The sequence below is a fragment of the Macrotis lagotis genome, chromosome 6 (assembly GCF_037893015.1).
Source record: "Macrotis lagotis isolate mMagLag1 chromosome 6, bilby.v1.9.chrom.fasta, whole genome shotgun sequence".
NCBI lineage: Eukaryota > Metazoa > Chordata > Mammalia > Peramelemorphia > Peramelidae > Macrotis > Macrotis lagotis.
In genome coordinates, this window is record NC_133663.1 from 95,500,631 (window position 1) to 95,515,254 (window position 14,624).

The 14,624-nt window shown below is 34.7% G+C and overlaps 1 protein-coding gene and 1 long non-coding RNA gene across 2 annotated transcripts in view; one reads left to right on the forward strand and one right to left on the reverse strand.

Annotated features, from left to right (window-relative positions):
* Positions 1-14,624, forward strand: part of VWA8 (von Willebrand factor A domain containing 8) — a 469,402-nt gene that overhangs the window by 150,393 nt on the left and 304,385 nt on the right. The window contains exons 15-16 of the mRNA XM_074191741.1: positions 11,750-11,918; positions 12,317-12,394. Coding sequence (XP_074047842.1) covers positions 11,750-11,918; positions 12,317-12,394 — 247 coding nt within the window. The remainder of the gene's footprint in view (positions 1-11,749; positions 11,919-12,316; positions 12,395-14,624) is intronic.
* LOC141491122 (uncharacterized) overlaps positions 2,205-14,624 on the reverse strand; it is a 48,876-nt gene continuing 36,456 nt past the window's right edge. Inside the window, exon 3 of the long non-coding RNA XR_012469465.1 lies at positions 2,205-2,559. This is a non-coding gene — a long non-coding RNA (uncharacterized LOC141491122). The remainder of the gene's footprint in view (positions 2,560-14,624) is intronic.

Genomic DNA, 14,624 nt, shown 5'->3' on the forward strand with positions numbered 1-14,624 from the left:
AATGTGTTTGTAGACAGCATGAAAGGAAGTAGCAGACAGAGATTGGTGTTTAAAGAGGGAGAATGGGTGATGGTAGACTAAGCTATTGGAAAAGGTGAAAAGGATAAGATCAAGGGTACCAATAGAGAAGGTGAACTTCGAAAGCAGTAGCACTACTTTATTATTATCAAAGATTTGAGTAATAGAGATAGTGGCGGGATGACATCTGAGAAATATGAAATGAGGAGGGAAGAAGAATCTCTTGTTGGATTGCCTTAAATTGGGTGAAGTATAAGGTGAAATCATCAGCTAAAAGAGGAGAGTTGGTAATAAGGGAAGCCTAAAAAAAGAAAGGAAGGTTTGGAACAGCTGCTGTGGTTTAAGTGGGATAGGGAGTCAATTAGAAAGTTATAGTAATTTTTACTTGATTCTGTCAATTTATGATTTCCTTCAGTTGGGTTTAGTAACATGTATATAGGAGTGACAATTGATAGTGGGAGTAAGATGGGAATGGGTTTTGACAGGGACTGATCAGTAGTAAGATATGAAAATAAGGAATTTAAGAATAGAACATATTGTAGAATTGAACTGGTTCACCAAAGGGTTGAGGTTGGGAAGTGAAGAGGATATAACTAGACTTGAGGGTGGTGTACAACACTAGAGATGAGAAGTTAAGAGGATATGTTGAAGATGAAGAGTACATTTGGGATGAATAGGGCATAGAGAGAGAGAGAGAGAGATGAAAATATAAAAGATCATATTTGTATAAAGAAAATGTTGAGTTCTCAAATGTAGAATGTTAAAACTTATGGGTGTTGATAGAATCAAAGTAGCAACTATTCTTTTGTGTAGTGGAAGTGTAGTGAGGGAATAAATCTACCTTCAGAAGACTGAGGAATTGGGAGTTTAAAATATGTAAGGGAACATTGATATTTATGTCAAAGTCCCCTGGACTGAGAGCATGAGTTAGGGGCAGAGATGAAGACTGTCAGCCTGGAACTGAACTCATTGAAAAAGGAGGGAGAACATCCCAGGGCTTGGTTGGTAATAGTTAACAGAATTTAGTTTGGGTAATAAATTTGTATGTCTTAAAACCTTGAGGTCAGAGAGATTGCTAAATGTTCTAGCTCCCTTAAACCGTCCTTGTAGAACTCATGGTGTAGGGAGAAGGTGGGAGATAGTATTACTTTATATCTCTTTATTAACATTCTTTTTTATTAACTTCTTGAAAAAGCCAACTTCAAAGATCATTCTCCTATTTCCTGAACTTCTACTCCCTAATAAACTTAATTTGATAAACTTTCATGAATTGTTCATACATGAATCACATCATTAACTGTTCATTGACTCTCAAACTCAGCATTTCCCAAAAGGAACTCATTATTTTCTGTTCTAAAACCTCTCTTCCTTGAAACTTTCCTAGTCTTGATAATAGTGCAACTTTCTTTTTCATCACCCTGGTTTGTACACTTAGAGTAATCTTTGACTCTTTGACCCAAATCCCTTCCTCAGTGTTAAATCAGTTGTCAAGTCTTATCAAATGTCCCTTACATCCATCACTTTCCTGCTCCGCGTCCTCCTTATTTCTCATCTGAGATATTGAAATAATTTTTTAATTGGTCGGTCTTTTGCCAGTATCTTCTCTCTAATTTATCCTTCACACAGCTGCTAAGGTAATAATCTTAAAATGCAAGCCTGACTTTGTAATGTCCCTGCTCAGAAATCTTCAGGGGTTTACAGTTGCCACTTGGATAAAATATCCTTCAGTATGACATATGAAACATTTTACAATTTAATTTCTACCTATTTCTATGTATATATTACTGGCTTACTGGTTGCTCACTGCACTCCACATTCCATCTTCTGTAATCCAAAGCCTTTGCATGGCTGGTCTCCCCTTGGGGAATGTTCTTTCTCTTTACTTGTGCTTTTTAGAATACTTTAGAATACTTCAAGCTTTGGTTCAGGTGTTGCTTTCTCTGTTAAGATCTCTTCCTCCGTTATTAGTGCTGTCTTGCCTTTACTCATATATTTGTATGTTGTAATGTTCCCTCCTTCCAGAACAATATAAGTTGAAGACAGATTGTTTACCATTTTATGTTTATATCTCCAACGCTCAACACATTCTACCTAATTTGTACATATTAGAAATTTAATAAATGAGGAATTGAATTAAATGAACTTGACATTCAGCACTCTTTACTTACTGCCACATGACTTCTCAAAGGAGCTAAGCAGCAACTCATGGTGGGAAAATGTGCCAGGTCCTATTAGGAAGAGTGGAAGGATGTAATTCTTGCAGATATCCTGGGATGAATTAAATGTGAGAATGTTTTACTTCACATCCTTCTTTTGTGAATGAATGAAAAAATTATTTTTAATGATCATAAATAGTTCTTTAGATGGAAGCACCTGCAGGAACAGCTCCCAGAATTATAGTGCAGGTTTGTCTCATAAGTGATTCAGATTGTAGCTGGCAGTTCTTAGCTGATTCCCCTTATTTTGTCTTTTCAAAGACAGCTGTTTTCAGGATCAGGTATTTTCCATGCTTCAACTCCATTTTAGTTGCTGCTGTTGTAGCTAAAACAGGAATAACAGACAGGGGAAAAAAATCAATATTGAGATGTATTGAAAGAACCAAATTCAGCCTTGATCTGCAGAGTTCCCTGATCAAGTTGATATGCTGAAAGGATGACTCTTTGTTTAGAACTTTGTATCTTCTTTTAGAATTTACTGAGACCTGGAAAAGATGTTAGTTTAATAAAGTCAAGGTCTCCAACTGGATCCATAGATTGTCTTTATCCATATTTGGCCACTGGGCCAAGATGGCTCCAGAGGATGAGAGTGAGGCATGAGACTTTGCACAGCCTCCTCCCCTTCACTGCAATCCGATTTTCTTGCATGTCATGGTACCATCTCTCCAATGCCATGGTCTTCTTCAGGAATGAAGGACAAGGGGCGGCTAGTTGGTGTAGTGGATAGAGCACTGGCCCTGGAGTCAGGAGTACATGAGTTCAAATATGACCTCAGACATTTAATAATTACCAAGCTGTATGGCTTTGGGTAAGCCACTTAACCTTATTTGCCTTGCAAAAACCTAAAAAAAAAAATATGAAGGACAAACAGCAATAATATTTCCAAGTAAATCCAAAGGAAGTTCAATTCTGTTTGTTTCTGGAGTCTTTCTAGTAGTTAAGATAAAAGTTAAAATAAATAAGATAAATAAGGCCATAATATTTTTCCAATTTTATATATATATACATATATTTATGTATATATATTGCATATCTGTCTTGAATAACTGCAGTTATTGGGCCTTGTCAATCAGCAAGTATTTTCTAAGCATTTTATAAATATTAGATATTACTATTATTATAATAAGTGGCTGATGCAAGATTCAAACTACTCTCTTCAAACGCTCTTTCCATTGTACCACCTAGATGGCTTCACAGCAAGTTCCAGCAATTGTTTCTCCACACCAGTTATCTCCAAATTTCAGGGCTTCTGTTCATACCATTATTGTTGTAACACATCCACAGTTCTTTCAAACAATCCAAATATGATATGGTTTCAGTTACTTTCATTCACCACTCATTCTTGAATGGTTTTTATTTTGCTAATATATTAGTTGATTTTTATATATAAACATTTCCCTTGGTTTCTGTAGTAGTTTGGATAGAGGTATTGTTTTGTCCAGAGATTCATCATGCCGAAACCTAGTATGGATTTACCCCTTTCCTCTTGCTAGTAGACCTAAACTGAGTCTCCTCTACCATAACTTGTTTCTTTTTCCAATGAGATCTGAAAAGCTAGAGCATCTAGTAAAGAGTTCTGTAGTTGGAGAGCATGTAGGTATGTAGACTTTCCTTCCCACACAGCTTATCTGCAGGTGCATTGCAGAAGAAGATACCTAATAAACTGATTGTCAGAGCAATATGTGTTCAGAAAAATAAGCATCACTTAGGTATTGGGTTTTAGATGATATACAGTATAAGTTAAACAGGTAAATATACTCTTAATTTATTAATAATTTATTACATGCAAAAGTATCCACTGTGCTACCTAGCTGTCCTTGTTTGACATTATTTTTAAGATATATTCTCTTTTTTTATTTCTCCAAGGAGTTTGTTCAAATTTTACTTTAATGACTACTTCAGATGAGAATAAAGGATATTTGTCCACCAAGCTCAAATAACCATTTTCCAATTATGTTCCCTTCCAGTTTTGTCTTTGATTAACACTTCACAATGAAACCAATAAAATTATAAAAATTTATAATTCAAAATTTTAAATTTTAGCATTATACACAAATGCAAAATTTAGTACTTAGAAACAAAATAAATTAAAAACTTCAGTTGAAAGGGTATTGATAAGCTGTTTTAAGTTTTGCTAGAACAAATTGAAAATGTTGGAACAGTCTGTGAAAGAATGGGCAATTAACTCTAATATTGTTGTCTTTGATTTCTTAGTTAGGGCACAGCTCACTTGTAAAGCTTTCTGTTGGTACTGATTGCTAAAATTCAGAGACATGGATCAGGACAGCCAATATTAGCAGAATTATAGTAAGGTGGAAATGTGCTTCCCAGATCCCCCACTACTGTCACTCCTCTGAGATCTAGAAATATGTCTGAAAACAAATAGAGATGAATTGAGTCTCCTGAAGATTCATTCCTCCATTCAGAAGCCCACCACCACCAAATCCTATGGAATCTTGAGATAGACAGACTGGGTAAATGGAAAACGGATTGTAGGGCCATTCTGGAAAGTGAGAAAGAGTCCACTTAGTACCAGTTGCATCAGACCAAAGGATAAAAGAAAGAGCTAATGCTGTTTGTGGCAATAGTAGCTGACCATCAGGGGCAAGCTGTAGAAGACAGGATTTCTAAATAATTCTCATGCAAAGACTAGATCTGCATAGATCTTTTGAAATGGAAATGAAAAGAAATATGAGCAGTTAAAATTTAACTGAGTGAATAGAGAATATCTCCCAAGAAGCCCATTATTTTTTAAAGATCATAGAGAAACATAAAAATGACAAAAGTCTTATGGGTGTTTCTGTTAGGAGGGACAGGGGACTATACTTGGGTGGGGAAAGGAGAAGGAAAGGGAGAGAAGTCACATACTCATGAAGGGTATATAATTATAGAGGAAAATGTCAGAGGAATGAACATCACATAAATTGACCTTTCAGTTTTCATTTGGACATTTCATTCAAAGGAAGATTGAATACAGTCATATATATATATATATATATATATATATATATATATATATATATATACACATACATATATATAGATACCAATAGTTACATACACTGAGAGATTTTGGTATAGAAATGCACAAAACTCAGAAAGTATATAGGTGGGGACAAGAGTAAGGAGAGGAGAGGTATCCAAGAGGGCAGATGGGATTGGCAAGATAATAAATGTAATAAAAAATAAATTCAAGTTTTGTAGAGAGAGGAATATGAAAATGACATTAAAAGGAATGGAAGAGGGCAGCTAGGTGGCACAATGGATAGAGCACCAGCCCTGGAGTCAGGAGTACCTGAGTTCAAATCCGGCCTCAGACATTTAATAATTACCTAGCTGTGTGGCCTTGGGCAAGCCACTTGACCCCATTTGCCTTGCAAAAACCGAAAGAAAGAAAGGAAGGAAGGAAGGAAGGAAGAAAGAAAGAAAGAAAGAAAGAAAGAAAGAAAGAGAAATAGAAGAGAAAAGAAAAACTTGCAATTGTAAGTAAGACAAGGAAAGAGCTACCAAAAAAAAAGCTGTTTTGTTTATTGATCACAAGTATTTACCAAAAAACACTCTTACAATTTTCTTATTTGTTAAGAAAGGTAGATGAGAGCAAAGAGGAAAAACTACAAGAGGACAGGATAGAGAAAAGAATATTTCAATATATGAGCATGAATGTTATAAACTAACTCATTAAATGGAATAGAATAAATAGCACATGGAATTAGGAAACAATATGATAATTTGTGGTTTTTTAAAAAAAACTTGAAAAAACAGGAATTCACATGGAGTCAAATCTGAAAGAATGGAACAAAATATATTCTTAAGCTGAACTCCAAAAAGCAGGAGTTTAATTCTTATTTCATATAATTTTATAGTGAATAAGAAGAGATGGGATAAAGAAAATTGCATTAGACTTCAATGTTCTATAATGATATAATGAATCAATAATACTTGATACAAGTGTGATGATGTTTGTCTTTCATTCTCAAACAATCCATGGACATCAAAGAAGGGATGTCATGACAAGTTCATGAATTGGATTTGAGTGAGGTGGTGCTGTGCTAAGTCACCAGCCTCAGTTGTCTGAGTGGCCAGATATAAATCAGGATGACTGGAGATGGCCCTGGATGTAGGGCAATCAGAATTAAGTGACTTGCCTGAGGTCACACAGCTAGTAAGTGGCAAGTTTCTGAGGATGGACTCACACTCTGTTTTTCCTGACTTCTAAGGTCAGTTATCCACTGTGCCACCTAGCTGCCCCAACACAAATGTACCTAAAAGCAGAACAACTAGGTGGCACAGTAGATAGAGTGCCAAGGCTGAAGTCCTAATTTCAATTCTGACCTCAGATACTTAATAGCTGTGTGACCTTGGGCAAGTCATTTAATCCTGTTTGCCTCAGTTTTCTCATGTGTAAGATGAACTACAGAAGTAAGTGGCAAGCAATTTCAACATCTTTGCCAAGAAAAATCCAAGAGTTGGACATGACTGAAACAACTGAACAATACCAGCCTAATAGCATTTCATATAAATATTTTAAGGAAAATAATCTAGCTTGGAAAGAGAGATAGATAGTAGATATAGCAATATAGAACCATAATGTACCGATTCCAGACCAAGATAAAAAAATTGAGACAGCAATTTATATTTTAATATAAAATAAATCCTATGTATTAAACCATAACTCAGCAGGAAGAGCTAGAAAGAAATTCCATTCTAAATAACAACAAAAGTTATAAAATGGGAGTATAACTATCAAGATATATTCAAGCAACTATAGGAATTCAACTATAGCATAATCTTTGCAGAAATAAAAACAGACCTAAGTAATGTTAAAAGATAACATGAGACAGTAATAAAAATGACAGAACTATCTAAGTTTATCTCTTCAGTCCTAAACCAATCAAACTACTAAATGACTGTTTTCATAGAACTAGAAAAAATAATAATGACATTCCTATGGAGAAATAAAATGTCAAGAATCTTAAAGGTAACAATAAAAAGGGGGAAGTTTAGATTTTATGAGTACCAGATTTCAAACAATACTGTAAAATCAGTATTCATTTCAGTAATTTAGTAATGACTTTTACCAATTTAGAGGTTATTCACTGGAATTACTATTAGGTATACTGCATACAAATGCAAACAATTACAATAGCTTAGTGTTTGATAAATCTAAAGATTTTTAGTTACTGAGAGAAGGACTTAGATTTTGACAAAACTACTTGAAAAAGTGACAGAAATTAGTTTCAGACCATTACTTCACACCACATTTCAACAAATGACTATATGATCTACATATATAAAAAGTCATACCATAAACATGTAAGAAATTGCCTTTTATCATTTTGATTCCATCAAGTTAAAATTTTTCAAACAAATCAAATGTAGTTAAAATTAGAAGAGAAACAGGGGACAGAATTTACAGCAGGTTTCTCTGATTATGGGCTCCAAAAGGAATTAATTCAGATATATATGGAACTAATTTAGATATATAAGCTGAAATCATTTTCATAATGGTCTTTTTAAAATACTTGTCATCAGCACTGAAATACTTGATAACCAGAGAGCCAGTGAAAAATATGACATTTTGCCTTTTTTTTTAATAAAACAACTCTAAATATTCATTACTTTTTTCTCCAAGGAGTACCCAAGGAGTAGTTTACCTTGTCTTCTAGTTTTGTTAATTAAAGCACAAGAAGGAGACATTAGACTGATGACTTGATTAACTTCAAGAAGTTACACAGCTGTTTTTAATGACCCTGAACTTATGATGGAATCTAAGTCCTATCTTAATAGAACCATTTTACCAAGATTATCAGATGGAACCAAGACATGGGGATACAATAGTCATCAAATTATTAACAATGAATATCACTCAGGGCAATAGAGAAGCTTGTGATTAGTGTGAATGGTTTGCAATATAGAATACCCCCCAATGGTAACATGTCAAAAGGAAGAGATGGCTGGTAAACAGCAACCCCCAATAGTAACATGACAAAGGAAAGGAATGACTGGTGGGCAGCCAGAGTGCTTCATAGGATATCCTTACAATGTAAGGAAAAGTGAGAAGGATTCACATCTCTGATGTGAATTCTGGATGTCTTGGTAGTTTGATTCCCATATATGTTATCTTTAATAGAATTTCCCTTCCTGTTTTTGGCCCTATATCCTGTGTTTTATTGGCAATATACAGAAAAGTTAATGGTTTTATGAATTTATTTTATATTTTGCTACTTGAGTATTTAGTTATCTTAATTAATATTTTTGATCATCAAATTATCTCTGAACCCTGGCTTTGCCTCATCTTTGCCCATGCTTATTCCCTTCCTTGTCAAATAATAAGCAATGGGGCATTCATGCTTTGCAACCATAATCTTTTGTGGAGTGCATTCTATGTTTCCTTATTGTAATTAATATTTGTTCTTCATTTTACATAAATGCCTTTGATTAGAGTACTTATAGTTTTAAGTAGTTTTAATAGAAACGAATGTTGTTTTGTTTAAGATTTCTGCACTTAGGGGTGGCTAGGTGACGTAGTGGATAGAGCACACTGGCCCTGGAGTCAGGTACCTGAGTTCAAATCCAGCCTCAGACACTTAATAATTACCTAGCTGTGTGGTCTTGGGCAAGCCATTTAACCCCGTTACCTTACAAAAACTAAAGAGAAAAAAAAAGAAAAAAGATTTCTGCACTTAGTAATATAACTAGTTCAATTTTGTTATTTTGTTGCTAATATGAAAAATTGAATTTATTGTTTTCCTAGAATTGGATGGTGCTTACATTATTGGTATAAATCCAACTAGTTGTAATAAAGATATTCATTTTTTGCCTTCGTTTCTTTGCTAATATTTTTGCCTTCATTTCTTTTCTAATATTTTTGCATTAGTATTTTATTAGTGTTACTGTTACTAATTTATAGTTTTTCCTCCTTATTTTGCTCATCCTGTTTCAATGCCAGGATTTGGTAAGGGACCTAACCTTCTCTAATTTGTTTCATTTTTGTTGGGGTTTTTTTTTTTTTTTTTTGCAAGGCAATGGGGTTAATTGACTTGCTCTAGATCACACAGCTAGGTAATTATTAAGTGTCTGAGGCTGGATTTGAACTCTGGTCCTCCTAACTTCAGGGCTGGTACTCTATCCAGTACCCTGACTGCCCTATAACCTTCTCTATTTGTGAAATTTGTTTTTATAACATAGAAAATATTTGATCTTTAAGTTTGGGGGAAATTAACCTATAAATCCTTGACCAGCAAAATTTTATTTGGAGTTTATTTATCTATGATTTAATTTATCTTTTTGAGATTAAGTTGTTTAGATTGTATATTTTCACACATATTTTTAGAATTATCATTTCATTTAAGTTTTCAGGGATTTTACCAAATAATGTGACTTTTCCTTCTGATAATTTTCTTTTATTTCTTCTTTATAGGAATCTTCGCTTCTCATTTTATTTTGTAATTATTTGGTTTTCCTCCTAAAAAAAATGAAGCAAGCTAATGTTTTTAACTGCCTTATCACATCAGTAGAGTTTGCTTTAAATTTATCTCCTAATATTTTTATTTCTATTTATTATTTCATTCATTTATTTTTACTATTCAGATTATTTTCATACTTAATTTATAATACATATTATAAATTAAGTATGAAAAATATATATATAATATATAAAATTGATAATTTCTGGCCCTTAAAATGGCATGTTCAGTTAATTGGTCTTCTTGCTGTCTTTTGTTAATATGTATCTAGAGATATAAGTTTTCTGATAAAAGATAGTTTTAGATCCAACTTAGAAATTTCTGGATACTGACTAATTGTTATAATTTTCTTTAATATAAATATTTATTTTTTCTGTGATACAATCGAAGCAAATATTTTTCTATTATAACTTGTTAATTATTTACTATAAAACATCTTTTTAAAATCTTTTTATTCAATTAGAGATTTATGACCTTATTTTCTATAAACGATACCTTTAATATTTCTGTTTTCTCGATTGATTAATTTCATAAATCAATTTTGGGGTAGTTACATGGTGCAGTGGATAGAACACCTGGAGTCAGGAGGATCTGAATTCAAATCCAGCCCCAGATACTTAATAAATGCCTATCTGTGTGACCCTGGGCAAGTCACTTAACCCCATTGCCCTGCAAAAACCCCCCAAAACAAAAAAAAATAAAAAGGGGCCAATTTTTATAATGGTGTATCACATATTGATACATAGGAATCTGACTTATTAATCTTATTCAGTAATCTCTAAATGCAGTTTTTCTAATATTTTGTTCAGATTTTTATTTTCGTCAATATCTCCTGTGAGAATTGTATACATATGAACAAGGCATATTGAAGATAATTGTAATTGTTGTTTTATTAGATAGCTATCTTAATAGTTCAGTTAAGTATAATTCTTAGAGTTTTACACTTTAAATCAAGAGAGACTGTTACCTCTTGTAATATTTGGGAAGTATATGACAATGGAAAGACAGCTTCTAGCATCTGAATCCTTATCTCTAAAGGACTGCAATCTTTGTAAGAACCTTTTCCCCATAATTTCTGTGAATTTTCCATTAAATTCAAGTTTATAAAGTATTTTGAAAACTTTAAAGTGCTTCATGAATGCTATTGGTTTTATTATTTGTCATGTAATATGTATTTAATGTTGATATTGTTTCATTTTCTAGAGTGTCTTTAAGCATAGTTTCTTTACAGTCTCTTTACAGTATCTATTTTTTAAAATTTCTTTTTTGTTTTGTTTTGCCTTTTGCAAGGCAATGGGGTTAAGTGACTTGCCCAGCAGTATGTATTTTTTTAACTGTCATTTTGTCTGAAATAGAATTTGCCACACCAGCTCAACTCTGCTTGTGGTTCATCTGTCTCCTTGGGCTTATGTGATTTCCTCCTATCCATCTTTTCTTATGGAGCCATAATATTCTTTTACCTCAGTGTACAGCAATTTGTGTAGCCATTCTCTAATCTGTGGGCATCAAATGTGTTTTCATTTCTTTGCTACCATAATAATTGCTTCTGTGTTTATTTTCTTTTTGGCTGTCTTAAACCTCTTGGGGGGATATGCTATGCTTAGGAATTAGAATATCTGAATTGAGGATAATTTTAATGTGAGAAGAGATTTGGTATGATGGTTGTAAAATTAGGTGATGGTTATATTCCAAGGAGACTTCATAGAAAAAAAGCTGTTTTATGGAAAAAACAGAAACAGTATAAATCCTTTGGGATTTATGAGTTTCAAAATATAATTCAAGAATGTGAATTTGCTTTATTGGCTATAGTAACAGAATTGCAAGCAGTAATTTTTTTTTCATTTAATCTTACCTTCCTACTCTTTGTTCTTTTTTTTTCTTTTTTGACTTAGTTGGTTTTTCAAAGAATATACTCGGAATAAGAATTTTGACTCAGATGCAGTATAACATGTTTTGTTCATGCTTGCATTTCTCCAGCAAGTAGAGACTTGGTTTCACAACTCAAAAAAGTGGGAGGCAAATGTAATTTTCTCTAAACCTTCCCTTTAGGTTCATCTATCCTATCCACCCATCCTTCCGGATCATTGCCTTGGCAGAGCCTCCTGTCATAGGAAGCAGTACACAGCAGTGGCTGGGACCAGAATTCTTAACTCTGTTCTTTTTCCATCACATGAAACCCCTCATCAGAAGTGAAGAAATGGAAGTGATTAAAGAGATGGTAAGAGTTTGTCAAACTCTTATAATAGCCTTTTTAAAAGGCTATTATTAGGTACTGTGATGTTTTTGGTGATATCAATTTATCTTCTCCCCAAACCTGGCATACTTGATCCTTGACTTATATCTTTTGGCAAAAATCCCTTCTTCTGTCTCTTCAGAATGAAATGATATAAGCTATCCTAGTCATTTTCTGCCAAAGTTTATCCTATTAAGCTGCAGCAGAGACCTTTGAGTATTTCAGACTTAGTATTTGTCAGTTTACTTAGTTTACTGGTCTTCCAGTTTACATATTTTTGGAGTTGTAAAATCTTCTGCTTATTATACAGTATGATTTTAGCAGAATATTAAATTAATCTTGACTTTATTTTTATTTTCTCTTTAAACTCTTTCATCAAATAGGTTTTAAGTATACCTCAGGATGCAGTGGAGAAATTATTATCTTTTACACACAAGCTTCGGGAGACACAAGATCCAACAGTGAGTTTAGTTTTTTCATGCTATGCTGTATTGCTAATACAAGGTTCTCCTTTATTTTCATTAAAATTCTATTTAAATGTGGATATATATATATATATATATATATATATATACACACCCATTGTTATCTCTTGTGTTCCTTTGTCCTGTGTAAAATTTTTATTCCTTAGAAAATTTAATTATGTATTTCTAACTTTTCATGTGTGATAAACTTTGGACTCTGACTAATAAGATGAGATTCCTTACAGTTTCCACCCTAGCACCCTCTCTTCATTGCCCTGAGATTTGGAAGTAATCCATAAAACTAGCAGGTTTCTGTGCTGAAGCATCTCATTCAGAATTGCTGTTTTGGTCAGGTAAAGTTGAAAGAAAGATGATGAGGTCAATGAACTTGCTTTTCTAAATATTTTGATGATAATTGTATATCTATATAATTAGTTTCCTTTGAAAATCCTATTAATTTTATTTTATATATTTGATAACATCATTTTGAAAAGAGGCCCAAAGCTTTCTCCAGATGTCATGGTTTTGTGACCCAAAAAAGGTTATGAATTCCTGCTATTAAGAAATCAAGTCCTTTATTTTCTTTTTTTCTAAGGCTTAAACTCTTATGAAGTGCCATCACCTATCCATATCAACAACAACAAAAAAAAAGGTTTACACTTTGGCATGGAGCCAAGATGGTGGTGTTAAATTAGGAAGCTCCTGGAACTTTTCCCAAAACAACTTTGAATGAAACCTCTAAACAGATCCACAAAGTGAAAGAACTTTTCAGCAAGTTTTCTTGGAGTTATCAGAAAAAGGCCTGTCAAATTGGTAAAAGGGCAGTATAGCCCAGTATAGACAGGACAGCTGGGCAACCAGGGAGAGGATTTTAACCATAGTGTAGCTAAGACCTTCCCACAGCTCGACCAGCAATGAGAGTCCCAACACAAGCTCAGAGGAAAAGATTTCAGGTCCCACAACTCCAGTGCTGGTGGGATTTTGGACTATTCTAGTGTAGAGACCAAACTGGGAACCAGAGCAGAAAGCCAGAACCAGAACCCCAGCCTCCAGCAAAAAAAAAAAAAAGCTTGGGACTATACACCCACTATATTACCAGAACAGAACTCAAAAGACAAGATGAACAAAAAACTCCTCTGAAAAGCAATAACCTGAGGGGGCAGAGCCAAGATGGAGACAAGAGAGGATCATCTCTTAGGTGCTCTTCCTCAAAACTCATAAGCTAAGGACTCTAAAATTTTGAGAGACAGAACCCACAGAGAGACCCAGTGAGGCAGTTCTCCAGCCCAAGGTAACCTGGAAAAGAGCAGAAAGGCTCCACTCCCCAGGGTTGGAGGGGAGGCCCACCAGAGTGGAGGCAGCCCCAGGGAGCTAGGAACTGTAGCAGCGGGGGCAGTTTCCTGATCTACACTCAGGGAGCACCAGGCACAACTTGGGGGAACAGTGGGGGCACCTCTGTCAGAGTGAGCATGTGAAGCCCAGCCCTCAGGACACACAGCAAGCAGCATGGCAGCAGCAGATCCAAGAACTGGAAGCAGGCAGAGCCCTTAAGCAGGAGCTCCCAGGGCATGAGTGCTGAGCTTAGGGAGGGGAGTGGAGAGAGACTACTAAGCTCTGTCCCTGGAACAGGACTCTGGGGTTCTGAAACCATTCAGATCCTGATCGCAGTCTTAGGTCCCCCTCGTAGGGTAGCAGGGCACCCCCCACCTCAGCCCCCTGGCAGAGGGGTACCCTTACAGTCATTTACAGACCAGGAGGGTGGACAGAGCCTCACACATGGAGATCCTTGTGGGGGTGTCCTACTAATACTCAAAAGGAAGCACCCCAAAACCAGGCACACACTGGAGAAATGAGTAAGCAGAGAAAAAAGAGGAACACCATTGAGAAATACTTTGCCTGTGATCCCAAGAAGGATCAAAACACTCAATCTGAAGATGAGGAAGTACAAGCTCCTGCATCTAAAGACTCCAAGAAAAACAGAAATTGGGCTCAGGCTATGACAGAGCTCAAAAAAGACTTTGAAAATCAAGTAAGGGAGATAGAAGAAAAATTGGGAAAAGAAATGAGAGAGATGCAGGAAAAACATGAAAATGAAGTCAGCAACTTAGTCAAGGAGATCCAAAAAATGCTGAAGAAAATAACATGTTAAAAACCAGCATAGGTCAAATGGATAAAGCAGTTCAAAAAGTTATTGAGGAGAAGAATGCTTTAAAAAGCAGAATTGGTC